The 19,567-nt window shown below is 42.0% G+C and overlaps 1 protein-coding gene across 4 annotated transcripts in view; it reads left to right on the top strand.

Moving 5' to 3' along the window:
• SLC12A4 (solute carrier family 12 member 4) overlaps positions 1-19,567 on the top strand; it is a 59,826-nt gene that overhangs the window by 16,707 nt on the left and 23,552 nt on the right. For 3 of the 4 annotated variants that reach the window (XR_014528784.1, XM_083514929.1, XM_083514928.1), the window contains 5 exons: positions 10,000-10,094; positions 14,102-14,233; positions 16,611-16,757; positions 17,757-17,811; positions 18,791-18,921. Coding sequence is in view for 3 of the 4 variants with exons in the window: in XM_083514929.1 (XP_083371055.1) it covers positions 10,000-10,094; positions 14,102-14,233; positions 16,611-16,757; positions 17,757-17,811; positions 18,791-18,921 (560 nt within the window). In the remaining variant the exon portion in view is untranslated. Of the gene's footprint in view, positions 1-9,999; positions 10,095-11,313; positions 11,748-14,101; positions 14,234-16,610; positions 16,758-17,756; positions 17,812-18,790; positions 18,922-19,567 lie in introns of those variants that run through there. The other variant, XM_083514930.1, reaches the window with a different exon arrangement.

The following is a 19,567-nucleotide window of genomic DNA, read 5'->3' as shown; positions in this document are numbered from 1 at the left end:
TGCAGTGTTGGCATGGATGGGCAGGCAGTCTGGTAATGGCTGGTACTTGTGGGTTTATTTGCATGGCTTTGGTTTGGATGCCATTCATTGGCTTAGGCTCCCTAAAATGTGTACACCTTTAAAGACAGGAGTGGGTATGCTGTGGCCCAACAAATAATAACAAGGGACATTAAGGAGGTGTATAAGATTATGCCAGCTGTGGAGAAAGAGAAGATTTTCTCCCTCATAGTGCTAGAACCCATGAACATCCAAGGAAGCTGAATGCTGGAAGAGGAAGTAGGTCTTCACAGCCCATAGTCATCCATCAACTTGGATGACTTTAAAAGAGGATTAGGCGAATTGATGGAACGTAAGGCTGTCAGTTGATGCTAGCCACGAAGGCCTTTACTGTTACGAGGCAGAATTTCTCTGAATGCCAGTTGCTGGAAATCACAAGTGTGGGGAGTGCTGAAGGTCCTGCTTGTGGGCTTCCCATGGGCATCTTGTTGGCAACTGTGTGAACAGGATGCTGGACTAGATGGGCCTTTGACCTGATCTAGCAGGGCTCTTAGACTCAGGTGTTGCTAGACTCCAGCACAAGCCAGCCTAGCAAGTGGTCAAGGAAGATGAGAGTTGTGGTTCATCAACATCTGGATGGCCACATGTTTTGCCATAAAACATCAGCCCAGTTGATGAGTGTATGTATGTGTCCTCTTCCCCACCCCCAAAATTATTGCTCAGCTCTTCAGCATTCTTCTTGCTTGACTGACCAGAAGGAGCCGTCTCGCCTTGGTGATCGTTTGGCAAAATGCCCAGCACAGGATTAGCCACCCAAAAAGAAAGAAAGGAAATACCATTCCCCTGCAGGTGCTGTTGGGCTGCCGCTTTCATAATTCCTGACAGCTGGCCATGAAGGCTGGGGGTGATGGGGGTTGGAGTCCAGGGCTGGAGAACTCAGATCTGGAGGACTGCAGGTTCCCAACCCCAATGACTAGTCAATGGTTTAAACCTAAGGACATGCCTATATTGGCAATTTTGACTTGTTTTGTAGCTGTCTTACTATTTGTGGCGTCTCCAAGGAAGCCTAGGAAACTGGGATTTGTTTTCTTAGAGATCTCCACCTACTCCTAAAGACCCTCTGAAGGGGTGTTGTATTGAGTCCTGCCTTTCCAGTAGCATCTACTGTAATACACAGTGGCTCTCCAAAGGCTCAGGCAGAAGGATTCTTCTTTACCTAGCTCTGCTACTTGATATAATTTCAGCTGGAGATACCAAAGACTGAAGCTGAGCCCTAATGCATGCAGAGGGTGTGCTCTGGGCACTGTGAACATCCTTTACCAAATCACAAGGTTGGCCTGTATCTTTCCCCAACCCTCTATTCTCCGCCATTATCATTCTTTGGTTTGTAAGCTTTGAGGGGTGGGAATCTGTTGTCTTGCTTTGGAAAGCATAACCCTCTTGGCTTGTGTGCACTTGCATCTTTCTGTTATCTGTAAAATGTAATTTTATCTTTATCTGGGAGCTATCACCGTTCAGAAAGGGATTTATTTGCACTGTAGGTGTGCTGTTTCTGCATATCACAAGGCAGTAGGTGCTGGTCTATTAGGGCAAGCGACCACTACCCCACCAACCTCAGTTTGTTCTCAGCCAACCCCCACCTGCCTGCCAGCTTCCTTCCTCCTCCCTTGTCTTGGTGCGTGCCTTTGTATAATACAATAGGGAGGAGGATGGGGGCAAAAATAGAATAAGCTGTTATTGGCTCTGACTGCATCTTCCTTCCACCCTGCTAGTCTTAATGGGTACTAGCCACCACTGCCACAAGGCTTTAGATTTCAGTGACCACTGAAACATCTTCTGTCATCTTCTTTAATACAGTGGTACCTCGGGTTACATACACTTTAGGTTACATTCGCTTCAGGTTACATTCGCTTTAGGTTACAGACTCCACTAACCCAGAAATAGTACCTTTGCTTCAGGATGAGAACAGAAATTGCGTGGCGGCGGTGTGGCAGCAGGAGGCCCCATTAGCTAAAGTGGTGCTTCAGGTTAAGAACAGTTTCAGGTTAAGAATGGACCTCTGGAACGAATTAAGTTCTTTACCCGAGGTACCACTGTAGCTCATGTTTGGCAGTGAGGCTTGGAGGGGTTACACATCAGGGTCATATTGGTTTTGATTTCGCCTGATGATCAGGAGCCCTATGTAGTGTGCTTGGCTGATCAATACCATGCAGCTGTGCAGCCGGTAGTCAGAGACTGTTGGTGTCCATTCCAGAGAAGTACACAACTGAATCTGTTTTGCTCTTGTTCTTGGCACCCTGGTGCTTCACAAATACCTGGTGCTAAATGTGGTCTAAAGTACTGGAAAGAGAAGGAGAATGGTGAGCCCCGTTGCAGAGAAAGGCAAAGGGTTCTTGCTAAGGGGTAGGTATTCCTTGATTTGGGACCTGTAATATTTCTGTGGTTTGGTCTGCTTATGATTCTTTCTTTCTTTCTTTCTTTCTTTCTTTCTTTCTTTCTTTCTTTCTTTCTTTTTCTTTCTGAAGCAGTTGTTTCTCTTGTAGAATCCTTCAGGTGGCAACATTTGAAATGGGTAGTTATTGATTTCTTTTGTTTTTCATTCCCATTTTTGAAAATGCTTCATTTTAGAAAATTAGCTATAGAGTGTGTATTGAACACAATACACCTCAAAGGTTGGTGGGCTCTCCTTCACTGGAGATTTTAAAGCAGAGGTTGGAAGGCCATCTGTCAGGGATTCTTTAGCTGTGATTCCTGCGTTGCAAGGACTTGGACTAGATGAAGCTTGGGGTCCCTTCCAACTTAACAATTCTGTGATTCTATAATTGGGCAATTGGAATGGGTATGATACCTGCCAGATCTAAAGCTGAAGTTGTAAATAACTTCTGCATGTGCTGAGCACAGTTCTTCAGACATGCTAAAATAAGCGTGCTGCTAGTTTTCGGTGCCTTCAGTATATAATGTAAGGGTAGCCTATTGGACTACTGTATTGTAAGAGTATGTAAGGGTAGCCTATTGGACTACTGAATAGTATGTAAGGGTATGTAATAGTATGTAAGGGTATGTAAGGGTAGCCTATTGGACTACTGAATACATTCAATCACCCTAAACTGTGTGTGATGTTTTAATTTGTTGGAAGTCCCCCAGAGTGGCTGGGGCAACCCAGATAGATGGGCAACATATAAATCATCAATTATGATTATCAAAATAATAATATTAAAGCTTTGAACTTGTCTGAATGTTTTGCAGGCACATTTATTCAAGCTTGTGTTTGGTTGAATTGCCCTTCACTTGGAAAAATCCTTAGCTGCTGTTGTGATGTGTTGTAATTATATTTTTGTGTGTTTTAAGAATCTTGTAAAGCACCCCTGGACAAGACTTAAGGCTTGTGAGATCTTTCCTCTAGAGCAGCCATCCCCAAACTCGGCCCTCCAGATGTTTAGGGATGACCCCATCATCCCTGACCACTGGTCCTGTTAGCTAGGGATGATGGGAGTTGTAGCTCCAAAACATCTGGAGGGCCGAGTTTGGGGATGCCTGCTCTAGATGCACCAACTAGAGCATGATGCAAAAGACATTGACTTAGAAGGAAAGATTCCTGAGTCCCAAAATCTCTTTTGAGCATCAGAAAGTAATGGAGCTTGCAGTCTTACTACTGCACGAAATTTCCTCTCTTCTCTACCCCACCCCAAGCTTTCTTCATTGCAGCAGTATAATTTTTTTTTTGGGGGGGGGTCATTATTTTTGTTGCCATTGTTAAACAGTTGGGAGGCCAATTCTTTTGCTGTATTCCAAGTCACCCAGAGATCTGCCAGTAGTTCCTGATCTCCCATCTTCATACTCCAGCTGTAAAAGTGCCTTATGAGGGCAGTGTGCCCTGAAAAACCTTTAACTTTAAAAAAATCTAGCATTTAAACCATCCTGAACAGCTCAATCATAGCTATACATGACATGTCAAGTCAGAACTTAGTTCCGTTACATTTAATGGGGCTTCCAGGTAAGTAGGTGTAGGATTGCAACCAAAATGCACTTAATGGCATATGAATTATTATTTTTTGGCCCCAGTCAAATATTTTAGTTGAGTTACTTTTGGCTTATGCATAAATTTTTCAAATATTTTCAAGAGAGAGAGGTCACAAGTCTTGGGCTTGGTTAGGTAATAATAACAAACCATGTGAGGTAGCCCTTAATTCCTTAAATGAAATTCTGTTTAATAATCCTTTTTAAAAAAAGGAAAAAGGCAAATGATTTGCCCATGTGTTGGCAACTGCATTTCCTAAAGTTAAGACACAAATGCCTCAGGCTTCCAGTAATTGATTGGTCTATTCTGAAGCAAATTCAATATTGCTAATGAAGATCAAACTCTTTGACGTCAGCTCGCTTTGGAGAACTTACATATGTTGCAGCTGGAATCATTGACTGAAGTTGGCTTAAACCCTTGTTATAGGAAGGAATGGGAAAGTGAGTCACAAATGACTTTTTTGCACATTCCATGTCAACAAATCCGAGTTTGCCATGGAGAGTGTGTTCAATAGGGAATCCCAGCCACTCCAAAGGTATGAAGCACATCTTTGCAAATATGCTTTGTACAATTCATTCTTTACATTTTGCCACCTCTCATAGTTTTACAGAAAGGCAGCTTTTAAAATGCTGAAACAAATGAAAACAGTGTTGTATCTAATGTTAGTCATGTTCAGGACAAGACCCATCAAAATTAAACGATATGACTAACTTAGGTCTATTAATTTCAGTGGATCTGCTGTGAGTATAATTTAGCTGGCTGCAACCCATAAGCAATACATTTTTCTGTGAAATGTGGAGATGCTGGGGATTGAACTTGTGTACTACTACATGCAAACTTTACTGTTGAGCTATGGTCCTTCCCCAGATATGGTCTAGTTGCCAGTGTGCCCCCTGGCCTTGTAATATATCACGTGATGCATGCTAAAGGCTAGTCCTGAGATTGGTTCTAAAAATGAAAATTGCTAAAGACACCAATGTCTTTGGAGGTGGGATGGTAAAAAGGGAATCCTTTCTGGGCAGCTGCCAGCACTCCACAAAGCTTACATGTTCGTCATGCTCATTTCACCCTGCATATTCTTAGAACACTTGTATAGAAGACAGCTGAAGGTACTTGAAGATGAATGACTTCACGACTTGTGAACACGCAGGTGTCTTGTTTCTCTTTTATTTGCAAGTTTAGCTGGATGCTTTTAAGGTGGTTTTCATGTTGAGTGTCTGGAGAAGTTAAATAACACCAGACAGCTGGAATAGTGAAAACAACAAAAAAAAACCCGTTACATAAGAAAGTCATGATTTTTGTTTGCTTGAAAAAATTATCGGTTACAAAGCATTTATCGAAATACAGGGGGAGCTGGCCTTGAAATATGTTAACTTTTAAGCTTTATGAGCTGAAGCAATTGTGAAATGTGCAGATTAGTCAGATATTTAACTGAAGGTGATCTTGATTAATGAATGTTTCTGCCAGGGTAGTAATGTACTCCCACTGAGAATATAACAATTCATCTAATGCGCTGTCTGCAATGCCCAAATCAACATATTGATGTAGATTAAAATAGGATGTCCTTGCTGTGAACTTGACTTTAAACCTTTTGACTCTGGAGCTGACAGTGGAGGAATTTGGAACTTATGGGAGTGATTTGAAAAGAGCAAAGAGAAAGTACATGTTTAGACAGAGAACCACATATCATCAAAGGCCACCTTGTAAATAAGTGTACACAGGCTACTAGCCCTCAAACACTTTAGCCTGCCTACATTTCCTATAATACAGTATTTCCCAACCTGTAGGTTGCAAACCTTGTGCAAGTGGGTCAGAGTAAGTACATCCAAAAATGATTAACGCTATTAATCCTTAACAGGTATGATGAATACCACTTACAACTGAACATTGGAAAGGCTAGAATCTTACATTTCAACACTTGGGAGCCACTCTCTGGTGGTTGGCAGCAGATCTGATGACAGCATGCTACAAGGTGCTCATACAGAGAACTGTTTGGACCGACTATTACAGCTTGCCTCTGATGCACAGGTGCCCAAGGCAGCATGTATGAGCACCTTCTGGCCAACTGCCAGCTGCTATGCCACCAGGATTGAGGCAAGGATGATTTGAAGTCTGCTCAGTTGAAATAAGAAATAATATATTCCCCATGTGTATCAGTTGTGATCCGAGACTGATGGACAGCCATCAAACACCACCCACATTGACCTACCCATTGGCAAATGCAAGCTCAGTTGTTCCTCTAGTACTTGCCAAAACGGACTAGTGAATAAAACTATTTAAAAATATCCATAGTTCATTATATCTAACACTGCTTGCATAATCATATATTTTTGGAATAAATTTGTATACCTTTATGGAGCAATATCCTGCAATCGGATAGTTCCTGTTCTTACATTACCCAAACTCTTAATAACTCGGCAAGTACAAAGTTAAATATTTCAACAAATTCCGCATGAATAGGGGTAAGGTCCAGAATTCACGTGACAATAAAGAACTTTGCAGAGTACATAATTAAAATTAAGGAATTCGCTTCCAGAAGGTGTAGTGACGGCTGCCAACTTGGATAGCTTTAAAAGAGAATCAAATTCATAGAGGATAAGGCTCTTGAAGGCAGCATGCCTCTGAATGCCACTTGCTGGGAGGGTGGGGAGAGCGCTGTTGCTCTCAGGTCTCCTACTTGGGGGGCTTCCCACAGGCATCTAGTTGGCCACTGTGAGAACAGGATGCTGGACTAGATGGGCCATTGGCCTAATCCAGCAGGGCTCTTACGATGTTCTTAACAGAGTCTACTGGTAGATCTCTGTGATTTTCAGTAGGTTCTCTGGCAAGGCTCTCTGACTTCCAATTGCTTTACAGCATGGGTAGGCAAACTAAGGCCCGGGGGCCAGATCTGGCCCAATCGCATTCTCAATCCGGCTCAAGGATGGTCTGGGAATCAGCATGTTTTACATGAGTAGAATGTGTGCTTTTATTTAAAATGCATCTCTGAATTATTTGCGGGGCAGAGGAATTCATTCATTTTTTCCCTTCCAAAATATTGTCCGGCTCCCCACAAGGTCTGAGGGACAGTGGACTGGCCCCCTGCTGAAAAAGTTTGCTGACCCCTGCTTTACAGCAACAACTAAAATGCTCCACTCCCCCACCCCCCAAATGAAGCTGCTGAAGCAGAATTATGTCTGGGGAGCTGGAGAAACCAGGAGTAGATTTGTCTGTGAACAAACTTGTGAGCTTTGTTCTGGTACTGAACACCAATTCCTGAGTTGAGCATGCGCTCAGAGGGAATGTATTCAATACTTTTTAGTGTACATATGTTTGCTTGTCTCACTATTGCATCTGGCTGTAGCTGGTGAACCTTGTAAACAAAAAACAAACGGATTAGATCATGCATGCCTGAATCATACTCTGCCTCTCTGGAATATATCAGCTTTTTGTGAGGATGTCTGAAATTTTGCCTTGATGACTATGTGGGATGGGGCCTCTTGTTCTGCCATTTCCACAATCAGTCGGAATGCTGACAGGTTTAGAAACCATCCAATCAAAAGGAGGGCAAGATATTTCTTTATAACAGTTATACTGCTATTCTACTTTAATAGTCAAAGGTTCCATTTCCCCCTTGTATTTCATTTGGAAGCAGGCAAGCATAATTTCTCCTGGCCGAGAGCCATCTAAAACAATCCTGAATAGATTGCAGGGTTTTTTTGTTTTTAAAGCAAACAAATTCAGAGTATCAGGTTCTATAACTAAGTAACCAAGTAAAGATACTACTGTGTAGAAGCTAATGGGAAACTTGACTCTCTTTTTCTATACTTGGCTTTAATTCTTAACTCTGAAAATAATTATCTGTGAGGCAGAATGGATCCCATGCCAGTTGGCTAGTTGGGTATACCGATCGCTGTTACTACTGTTGTTTTTTAATTTTGCGATTTCTGAAAATATTATTTTGAAATTTGGACATAGCTGGTGGGACTCGAATTGAGCAAAGTCCAGGTTTTAGTGACGAAGAGTGGATTTGAAAGACTGAAATCTACATTTAAAGTTGCAGAGCTCCCCTATAATTTATCAGCATTTGTATAATACTTGCACCAGAAAACATTCTAGGCTCTTCACATTTGCTATCTCAGACTTGAAGTAATGTCCAAATATCAGAATTGTGCATGATTTTTATATAATTGTGCAATCAATAAGGGTCAAACTGTGCTCATTCAGTGAGTTGGTAAGCTTTGTTTCTTGGCTGTTCCATTGTTGGGGGTTCTCATGTCTGCTTTTTCCTTCATCCTGCTATCACTAATCTCTGCACATAGAAAACTAGCATATAAAGGGTAACACTAGATGTACTCGTTTCTATGTGTAGGACGTTTCATGGGGTGACTAGCTTTTCCTCTGCCTACTCCTCAGTGGACTCAATTTCTTAAGCCCTGTTTTCTGTTGGGCATAAAGTCTCACACCCAGACCTGTGTTTTTCAAACTGAGCTTTGGGAAAAGCTTATAAAAGCTTTCTAAAATTGAAGATCAGTGATGCCAGGCAAGCTTCCCTGAAAGTGTTTGTCATTACCATTCTTCCCAAAAGGGAATATTTGGGTGAAACTTAAGGCATATCAAGGGACGCAGGTGGTGCTGTGGGTTAAACCACAGAGCCTAGGACTTGCCGATCAGAAGGTCAGCAGTTCGAATCCCCGCGATGGGGTGAGCTCCCTTTGCTCAGTTTCTGCTCCTGCCAACCTAGTGGTTTGAAAGCACGTCAAAGTGCAAGTATATAAATAGGTACCGCTCCGGTGGGAAGGTAAACGGTGTTTCCGTGTGCTGCTCTGGTTCGTCAGAAGCGGCTTAGTCATGCTGGCCACATGACCCGGAAGCTGTACGTCGGCTCCCTCGGCCAGTAAAGCGACCCCAGAGTTAACCACGACTGGACCAAATGGTCAGGGGTCCCTTTACCTTTAAGGCATATCAAAGATAAAGTAGGGCACAGGCCTACTTTACTTACTTTGAGACTCTTGAATCTGCCCCATTCTTCCTTCCCATAAGTGTTCCTTCTTTGTTTTCCTGCTTCTATTTTCCTGGCTTTCTAAATTGTGTGTTCCTTCTTTTTCCATGTAGTTTCATAAAAAACTGGAAGGGGCTATATCCACCATCCCCACCCCAATTGTAGATATTGAGGGAGGAGGAAAGGATTACTTCCACTTCCTTTCCAGGGCCATAACTGTTTTGATCTTTTGTATAAATAAAACAAACATAATCTGTATACAATCATACCTTGGTTGTCGAATGCCTTGTGACTCGAACATTTTGGCTCCCATACGCCACAAACCCGGAAGTGAGTGTTCTGGTTTGCTAACGTTCTTTGGAACCCAAACATCCAGCACGGCTTCCAATTGAGTGCAGGAAGCTCCTGCAGCCAATCGGAAGCCGCACCTTGGTTTTCAAACATTTTCAGAAGTTGAACGGACTCCCGGAATGGATTCTGTTTGAAAACCAAGCTACGACTGTACTTGACAGTAACCCCATCAAATGCAGTGGGGATTGTTTATTAATAGACCTGCGAAAGACTGAATATTGCAATCTGATGGTAGAAATTGAAGGTGAGCAGGCTTTATTTCAGATTGCTTAATCCAGAACACTTTTGTTTCTGCCTTCTCCCCCAGCATGTGGCCTCCCTCAACAGGAAAATGGTTGCCCACCCCTCTATAGGGTAATGACACCCCCTCTCACCCCTGTCCTGGCTGGCGTTCCGCATGTAGTGAGAGTCTGCACTAGATAGCATCCCAGCATGCTCTGCAGTGTGTGTGCATGTACATTTGTCAGCTGACAAATAAAGAGTTCTCCAAGGGTAATAAATTTCTGAAAGCCATCAATTTTAAGATCACGGGCTGGGGGAAAAAGAAAAGAAAACGATGCAAGTGTGCCAATTATGTCTCTTCCTTTTCTCAGAATTATGAGGTTGTCTTCTTCCCCAAATGATCTGGAATCTTCTTCTTTTCTTTCCACAGGCCATGGCAACCATAAAGAAAGCAGTCCTTTCCTCAACAATTCTGATGCTGGCAAAGGAGGAGATTATTATGACAGAAACTTGGCTTTGTTTGAGGTAAAATAATAATAAGAATTTTAAATCAGCCTTTTTGTTCGTTCTTCAGCTTCTTAGGGGTCCCTAAACCATGTTCCCACCTAAACCATGTTACTCATAAGAGTGGGGAGCTGATTCTGGCCCCATCTGCACTATACATTTAAAGCAGTACCATACTACTTTAAACAGTCATGGCTGGGAATCCTGGGAGCTGCAGTTCGTTGTGGGTGCTGATAGTTGTTAAGAGACCCCTATTTCCCTCAGACAGCTACAATTCCCAGAGTCCACTGGGAAGCTGGATTGGCTGGATTGGAAGCTGGATTGACTGGAAATTGTAGCTCTGTGAGGGGAATAGGGGTCTCCAAACAACACTCAGCACTCGCAACAAACTTCAGTTTTGACAGTAGGAATAAACAATTACAGTTTCCAGGTTTCTTGACTGCTCTCCTCTGTACACCAGTTGCTGGAATTCCAAATAGGAAGAGCGCTGATGCATTGAGGTCCTGCTTGTCAGCTTCCCTTGCACATCTGGTTGGCCCCAGTGAGAATGGGATGCTGGATTAGGTGGGCCTTTGACCTGATTTAGCAGGGCTCATTTTATGCCCAGGTGTTGCTGGATGCCAGCTGCTATAAGCCCCAGCCAAGGAAGGGACAGCTTTCAGGGGAGAGGTGGCAGGTGGGTGGATGTGCTTAACCCCCCTTGCCCCATCAAGGATAAAATGTGTTGAGCCACTTCCTCAAGTCTCTTTTCCCTGTGTATCTAAGTAGGTGGCTGTTGCGAAACACACAATGACCTTGGGGAATTGTTTCACCCTTGTTGCCAACTCTTCCTTCCCTTGCTTTGGCAGAGCCAGTGGAGCAATCTTTCTTGACAAAGAGCATAGGAACTACAGTCCTCTCATTATCCCTGCAGCACTTGTTTCCACATTATCTAGGTTGTCTCAGTCCCCAGTGTGCCTTTGGTTTCTCTTAATGCCTCTTCCCTATTATGTAGGCCCATCACTGACTGCCCTGGCCCACTGTGGCAGTTTTAGGTGTGGTGGTTCCTCATCTGGAGCGATCCCAGAAAACCATGTCCTGTCCATGTCCAAAGTTTTATTTATCCAGACTACCCATTTCCTATCATGCTCTTGGGCAGTCAAGTAGCTGAAGCAGCCTTTGCTAGATGTTTAGAACTACCAACTCCATCAGCTCCAGCCAACATGGCTTTGCTGGCTGGGGCTGATGGGAGCCGTAGTCCAAAATAATTGTAGGCACTAGGCTGAGCTAAAGAAGGCATTTTAAAATTCATGCAAGAGAGCCCATAAACAAGTGCAAAGTTGACCTTTTCTGATCTGCATTTTCACAGCTTGAGTAAACTAGAGCCTTGCAAAGAAATCCAGCAGTTACTAGTCCACAGAAATTTTTATTAGGCATTTCCAGTTTTCCCCAGCCAGGTTGCTGTTGACAGGTCTGGAATGCCTCCTTTTAAAATGCAGCCTCAAAAAGAAGACAAGTCCTAACCCTGTAATGTCTTGTTGGCATTAGTCTTTTCAACCCAGAACCTTCAGTATTGCATCACAGAGGAGAATCCTCTGCCTGTGTTAGGTTTGAATAAGAGAATGCGGTGACCTTTCTGCCAAGGGATGTGTGGTCATGTCTCAAAATGAGTCCTGGGGAAATGGCTCTTCACAGGTTTGTGCTTTTGCTCTTGATATCCCATTAGTGAGGCAATTATTGGTGAGAGAGAGAACACAACAGAAAGTTTCAATTGACTTCTTTTTCTCTGATACTGTTCATGCCAGCAAGGGTTTATGTTCAGTGGTAGATGGCATGCTTTGTTTGCCCATGTTACCAAGTTTAAACCCCAGCACCTCCAGCATTAAAAGAGGCAGACTTGAAATCTCGTAAATCTGTTGTCAGTCAGAGCAGACAGAACTGGGCTATTTGGACAACATGGCCGCCTATGGAACTGGTTCCTTTGTGTTCATTTGGTACAATGAATAAAAGAAAGAACTAATTTAATTAAAAGCTCTTTGGCAAAACACTCTAATGTAACTGAAACACCCCAGCAAAAAGATCTTAATTTAATTAAAGCTCCTTTAGCATTTTTTTATAATTACAAAAAAAAAAAAATAGTTTCACCTGTTGTTTGCAGGCATCTGCCAGCCTTCGATGTTGGAATTATTTGCAAGTGAATTGGGAAAACGTAAAACTATTAATCACACAAGGGTTTCTTTGTTTACTTGATTGAATTTTTAAAAATGCATTGTGGCATAACAGGTGTAGTCTTAGGCAGGGATACCTCTTCTATACAAGAGAAAACAGCAAATGTATTTTTAAAGTGGGGCTTTCAATCTGCAGTTCTGGTATTTGTATTAAAGATGATGGGGGGGGGGGAACTATCCAATTTAGCTGACTAAAGCTCTCCCCCCCCCCCCCCGATTTTAACTTTGATTTTTTAGGCTTCAAATCTATGGACCCTAGCCTGGATGTGAGTCTCACTGAGACTTACTTCTGAGTTGGCATATGCAGTATTGCACTGTAAACTGATTAATATGTTAAACATTGCAGCCCTAATTGAAACAGTTCCATTAGCTGGAGTTGGGGGCTTTTATGGAAAGAGACGAAGCATATGGATGCAGGGCAGAAATGTTGCCTAATGGCTGCTCTACCTTCTAGGTACTGACTTTACTACAAAAGTTGAGAGCAGTTTTCTGCCTGTCTCTATAGAACCATGCCTCGGTCTCCTGCCAGGCCTTTTAAAAAAATTAAAAAAAATAGATGTTAGCAAGCAGCTGCTTCATCAGGTTTCAAGTGAGTTGCTCCATTTTGTACAAAGCATTTCCATGGAGATGGCCCTTCAGGTCTCCTGAGGTTGCCTCAGCAGGCCTCTCCTCAGTTCATTAGCTCCTTCAGAAGCTTCCCATTTGCTGTGAGGAATGTTCTACTTGGCTCCAGCAGTCGGCCCTTTTGTTTTTGTTTTGGGTGTGTTGCATTGTATTTTTTAAAAAACACATCTTTGTGGTAACTGTTGGGAAAGGTTGGCCGACTTGCTTGCTTTTTCAGCAAATGTCAGTTTGCCCCTTGAAAGCAAACCCTCCAGCAAACTTCTTTTGCTGAGCTACGCCTTTGGTGTCCATTTAGCAGATCCCCTCAGCCAACATCCGGACCCTCTGCAAATCCCATTTGTGGCATCAAAGACTGACAGGCAAGATGCCAGTACTGCGATGATGTGCCTGAGAGAATTAAGTTGTAAAAGTTCTAAAAGTAGGCCCATATTTTTATTTATTTAAAAGCATTTATAAACCACTTAAAGTCTCTAAGTGGTGTATGACATAAAAATAATATTATTAGAACAAAAGTACAACCGAAAACCAGTAAAACAGTAGTATAAAAGCATATAAAAGTGTAAAAAAACAGGAATTCAAACAAATAATATTTTAAGGTAAGGGGTGATCTAAATAAAGGAGCAGAAATCATTGCACAACAGCCAGGGCACAAACTTCATGTAAGCAAATAGGTTATCAGTTGTTTAATTGTATTGAAACCCCTTAAAGACTAACATGTTTTATTATGACATAAAAACAGTTTCTTTTTCTTTTCTTGCAATAGATTAACATAGGTATGCCTCTGGAAATTCTTCATTGCATTTATTCTTAACTACATGACATATTTTATTTTATCAAACCTAAACTGGAGGCCAAGTGCTTATCAGCTTTCCCAGTGTCTTTTGGAAGATGGTAAGGCCAGGAGCATGCTTTTCCAGGGAGTCTACTCTTCTCATGGTACTTGTAGTAGTGCTGACCGAGGTGGTTGGCAGGAAACGTGCAGAAGAACAAGCTCTGAGACTTCACCAATCTGCAGGTGGTATGTTGGAGAGAGGTGCCCCCCATTATATGGAAACAATCCCATTGGTCTACTTCAAAGGCTGTTGTAACAATTTCTGAGGTCATATAAATATAGTGCCTTGAGCACGGAAAACACTATGTAAATGCTAAGTATTTACTGTCATTACTGAACCTCACCATCTTGTGTTTCCTTGGCAGGAGGAATTGGATATTCGGCCAAAAGTCTCTTCCCTGCTTGGCAAGCTGGTCAGCTACACAAATCTCACTCAAGGAGCAAAGGAACATGAGGAAGCAGAAAGCACGGAAGGGTCAAGAAAGAAAATATCAAAAGTATGTAGGGTTTCTGTTAAGTTGTGGGCGAACATATCAGACGACACAGCGATTCTTCCAAAGCAGCTCTTTATTTGTAAGCTGGAACAGAACTGAACTGAGGAGCTCAGTCAGCCTGCTTATATAGAGCTCCACTAGAATGCAACAGTAGCCATTTTCTGTAACTAGCCAATCACTGAACGTCACTTTCAATCCTTCATTTGCATACAAACTATCCAATCACTGAACGTCACTTTCAATCCTTCATTTGCATAACTATCTACAGTATCCCCCTGCTGGCCCAGGGTGAGAACTTCAATACATAACAGTTTTCCCCTCAATTAAAACAACTACAACTACTGCTTGTAGTAGTATCTTCCTCCTCCTCCTCATTTATTCAATTTATACCCCACCCTTGCTCCCAAAGGAGCCCAACATCAATATCATTTTTTTAAAAAATTCTAGAAGCAGTTGAAAACATTCTAAAACAATTTAAAACCATCACATTTCTCTGCCAGTAATTTCAGGGTTGCCAGGTTCTGGCATAAAATGCCTGAGTAAACAGAAATATTTTAAAATTCCTCATGAAATTCAGTGAGGGTGAAAGATGAATTGCAACTGAGAAGCCCTGTCACACACGTCAGTGCCAGCTGGGTGGTGCCTCAGTGACAGTACCACCACCAAGGCTTCACCTGGCAATTGCAGGGTCTGAGATGATTGACATTGGGGAAGGTCCTCTTTTAGGTACCTGGGTCACTAGCCATTTAGAGCTTGGTACTAATACATTTCAATTGGGCACAGTCCCTTTTTTTTTTTTTTTGCTGTTTGTAGCGTGATGTAGTAGCATTTTGCAATGTTGAAATCCACACTAGTCATCAGTTAAGATCTCTTCAGTCCACACACACACACAAACACACACACACACACCCTGTGGGTTCTGTGCAGCCCATTTATGGGTCACACTTTTATAGATGCTTATTAATTCAGATGTCTGGGCTTAAGCTTAACCTCTATATCCATCATGGAATAACGATTCCCTTCTATGTTCAAGCCACAAAAGCTCAATATGTTTTAATTTCAAAGCAGAGGGCATTGATTCTGTTGTGATTCAGAACTATAGCAGCTATTTCTGTTATACAGAGAAATCAATGGAGGTTTTAGTCAATTTTGTCCCCTGGAGTTTGTTTGAGAGGCTATTAATTGTGAATAATTCTCCACATTTGTGAACAACAGGCTTCCCTGACCCTAAGGGTCAGCAAGCAGAGTCTCATTCCTATGCCTGTCCCTTCCGCCTGACAAGGCAAATAACTACACACACACACACACACACACACACACACACACACCCCGTCACCTTGTTTCCCATTCTAGAGGCAAAAGAGATGTGGAGAAAGTGGTAGTTTGAGTGGTTTTGGATTGCTGGCCCTTCAGAAGTGGTAGCTGCCTTTCTACAAGCCTATGCAAGGTGGCTAACAACATTAATTAAAACACTAAAAATACAGACTTCATTCTAAAATAAAAACAGCTATAATCCCAACAGCACCATAAAACTTTCCTACTCTTCTCTCTCAGAATGCTCAAGTTCTTAAAATGATTTTAACTTGGTGCTGAGATGGAGGGAAGGTGGCTGCCCAGTAACATTTCTAGGAGGTAAACATTTCTCAGAAGAGAATGCCAAAGGCTGGGGGCACCACCACGGACAAGACCCTGTTTTAGGGTTGACACATATCTAACCTCTAAAGGTAGCAGGACTCTCATTGAAGTCCTTGGCCAGCAGGCAGGTTTGGAAGGGAGAGACAGTCTTTTGAAGACTAGAAGCTGTGCTGCAGTTTAGACCCTAGACACAAGTTCTATTGTGTGTTTCGTGTTTGTAAGACATAGCAGGATCCTTTTGGCCAAAACCCAGAATGAACAACTTCGATTATTATACTTATGTTCAATAATAAAATTCAAGTAAATTCAGGTTGTTTCATATACAGTAGACCCACAACTTACACGGAGAGGGCAAATACCTGAGCTATCCATTGCACTTTTCTACAAGAGCAAAGCTATTTGCAACTGTTCAGAACAGAACAGAGGAAGATTGTCCAATTCTGGCACCCAGTGAAATGCAAGGATCTCTGAGGTGGCACATTTTATGTAGGAAAGTCACGTTTAATGTCAGAAAGGCTGAGCCAGTGGAAACAGGGAATGGGCAGAAAAAGTAATCCTTGTGTTTTTTTTTATGGATGCTTATTAAGACCTTTTTAGGCACCATAGGAGGTACTTCCAGCCACACTAATGCTCACAGATGCCAAATTGACATCCCTGGATCAATGCCAATAACCAGTACATGCAATACTACTAAATTACTCACTGTGGAATGAGGCTTGATTTATATACCTCGTGTCTTTTTCAGTCACCCAGCATGGGCACCTTGATGGGTGTTTACCTGCCGTGTATGCAGAATATATTTGGGGTCATTCTCTTCCTGCGATTGACATGGATGGTGGGAACGGCTGGTGTTCTGCAGTCCTTCCTGATTGTCTTAATCTGCTGCTGCTGTGTGAGTACACGACTCTGTTGCAAAGCTCTTCTCTTCAAGATGCCTTCCTGCCTGCCTCCTTTTGCATAATAAGACTCCTTGCCCAATCATGTAATATCTGTATTATTTCCTAAAAGATAGAAAACAGTGGGTGTTTAGTTGGGGGAATGTCTGCCTGCTTACCTTGCTTGGGTGCCTCAGTGCCTCAACCAACTTGGCCATTTATTTTGCTTGTGTGTCTCTCTTGTGTGACCCCTTTCCTTTTTGTCTTTCCCGCTGTCTAAATTGCCAGCTCTGTGGAAGAGACTTGTCTTGCAGGGCACTATAGTTCACTGAGAGCACCATAAATCTAATACTTTGGCTACAGAACACAGAAAGGAGAGCGATAATGACAAAAGTCTAGCACACTCTTGTCCACTACAAAAGCCGTGGAAAAATTAATAAAAACCCTGCAAAAGTTTGTGCATTATCTCCACTTTGTAATAGTGGCCAGGCAGCTGAAAGGCAACAAACCAAACCAGTGTGGAGTAGGGGTTAGAGTGCTGGACTAGGATTTGGGAGACCACACTTCAAATCCTCCCACAGCCATGAAGGTGACCTTGGGCCAGTCACTGTCTCTCGGTCTAACCTACTTCACAAGTTTGTTGTGAGAATAAAATTAGGAGATGGGGAGAAAGGTGTGCGCTACCTTGAGCTTCTTGGAGAAAAGGTGGGATATAAACGTAATAATAAATAAAGTAAATAAATCCTCTTCACACATTATTCACACGAAAAGGGAAATGAGTAGAGAGGGGCTTTGGGAATTCACCAAAATGTGTTGTGTTTTCAGACTTGGTGGTTTCTGCCTTCATAGTACAGCCTGTTGTGCTCTCAGCCAGTTTGGTTAGTGATCAGGGATGATGGGAGTTGTAGTTCAAAATATCTGAAGAGCAACAGGTGGAGGAAGAGTAGCATAGTGGAAGAGCTGTAGTCTTCCTTGCAAAGGTTTCTTGTAAACATCCATTTTTTCCCTGTTCACAGACTATGCTGACAGCCATATCGATGAGTGCTATTGCAACAAATGGTGTCGTTCCAGGTACTGTGTAACTTAACCATTGTAGATGCTGTTTTAAACCACTTGGAATCTGTGTAACAAGTAGATGAGTAGATGAGTACAGGAAGCATGTATCCTTTCAAGCTTAATAGATTGGCTTCTCTTGTACATTGATCCTGAATGTAATCTATAAGGTTTGGCCTCTGTTCATTGCACTAGTTTGCATGGAATTGGCACTTAAGCCAAAATGAATGAGTATGCCTACCACTCTATCATAACATTCAGCAAGATGGAAAATTGGCTATGGTGATATCTTTTGCCTGGTTACATTGTGAGTGAAAGAAAATGCAAGCTGTTAGGTTTGGCATGGTTTGGATGGCTGAATTCTCTTTTTCCTCCGTTCCCTTTTAACCGAATGAACTTGGTGCTAATAGATTTATACACTTTGCTGTACTGGGAATGCTGTTCTGCACTGGGGACATGTGCCTGTATGCATGTGCTCACACAATCCCAATGGTGACCGGTTGCTTCTAGAATCCCATGGGCCTGTTTTCATTTTTATGGAAAAGATAATTTCCCTTGTAGTTATGAAAGCAATATTTCAAATGAGAAGGCACTGCAGTTTGAGAGCTTTTTTTAAAAAAAAAACACACTATGAGTTTGCATACTAACCTATATTTTCTTTCCACATCTTACACCAACTGGGGACCCAAGTTTGAGAAACACTTGCTTATGTCATAATAAATTTGTTAGTATTTCAGGTGCAAAATTTTTTGTTTGGGAAACAAAAGAGCAAAACTTATTTGAGCCAAGTTCTGAAACATTCTGTATTCACTGAGTTCATTTAGCAGAGCTATTGTTAGTTATGAAAATGATGCCTGTTTTCAATAAGCATAGAAAAAAAATGTACCTAATTTACATAAAGCAACTTTTTCTTCTGATTCTTCTTTTTGGACATCTAGCTTACAATTGTTCTTTGTGTAATCCTACAGAAAACATTTCTCTCTCTTTAACTTTATAGCTGGTGGTTCATACTTCATGATCTCAAGATCATTGGGCCCTGAATTTGGTGGCGCAGTGGGACTGTGCTTTTACTTGGGGACAACATTCGCAGGCGCTATGTACATCCTTGGTGCCATTGAAATTTTGCTAGTAAGTAGTGACAAATACATTTCAGGGAAAGATGAAACATGTTAGAATTACAGGCAAATCTCATCTTACACAAGGGTTCAGTTCCAGGAGTTCACATGTAGACAAAAAAATGCGTAAAGTCAGGACCCTCCAGAATTGCCCCCCCCCCCCATGCTGGGATTCCTACCCAGCTTTGAGGAGTCACAAGGGCTCTAGCAGAGTCCCAGAGCCCTCCTGCCTCCTTAACAAAGCCCAGTGCCTTGCTTGCCTTGCTCACAGTTCCAGAGAGCCTTAAAATAATACCTTAAGGGTATTTCATCTACTTATTTATTAAATGTATATCCTGCTTTTTGAGAAATTATATTCACAATACAGATTTCACATCATCTAAAATTGTTTTGCTACATTATGATATAAAAAATAAAGGAAGAAAACAGAAGCAAAAACAATTCCATAAATTAAAGTAGTAAAGCAACTTTAAAATCCATGAACCCCCACAGCACAAAATCTGCAAGAGAGATTACTCTCTGAAAGTCACTGAGCAGAGTTAAGCCTTCAGAACTTCCTTAAACTTCGGAAGGCACCACTGTGAAGACATATTACATGCTGGAATCTTGCAAAATTGATTAAAAATTGTTTGGTTCATGTTTGTTTATGATCATTGGCT

Source organism: Podarcis liolepis, assembly GCF_965112155.1.
Source record: "Podarcis liolepis genome assembly, chromosome: 7".
Taxonomy (NCBI): Eukaryota; Metazoa; Chordata; class Lepidosauria; order Squamata; family Lacertidae; genus Podarcis; species Podarcis liolepis.
Note: the sequence above shows the minus strand (reverse complement) of the source record. Positions and strands in the feature narration are given on the sequence as shown.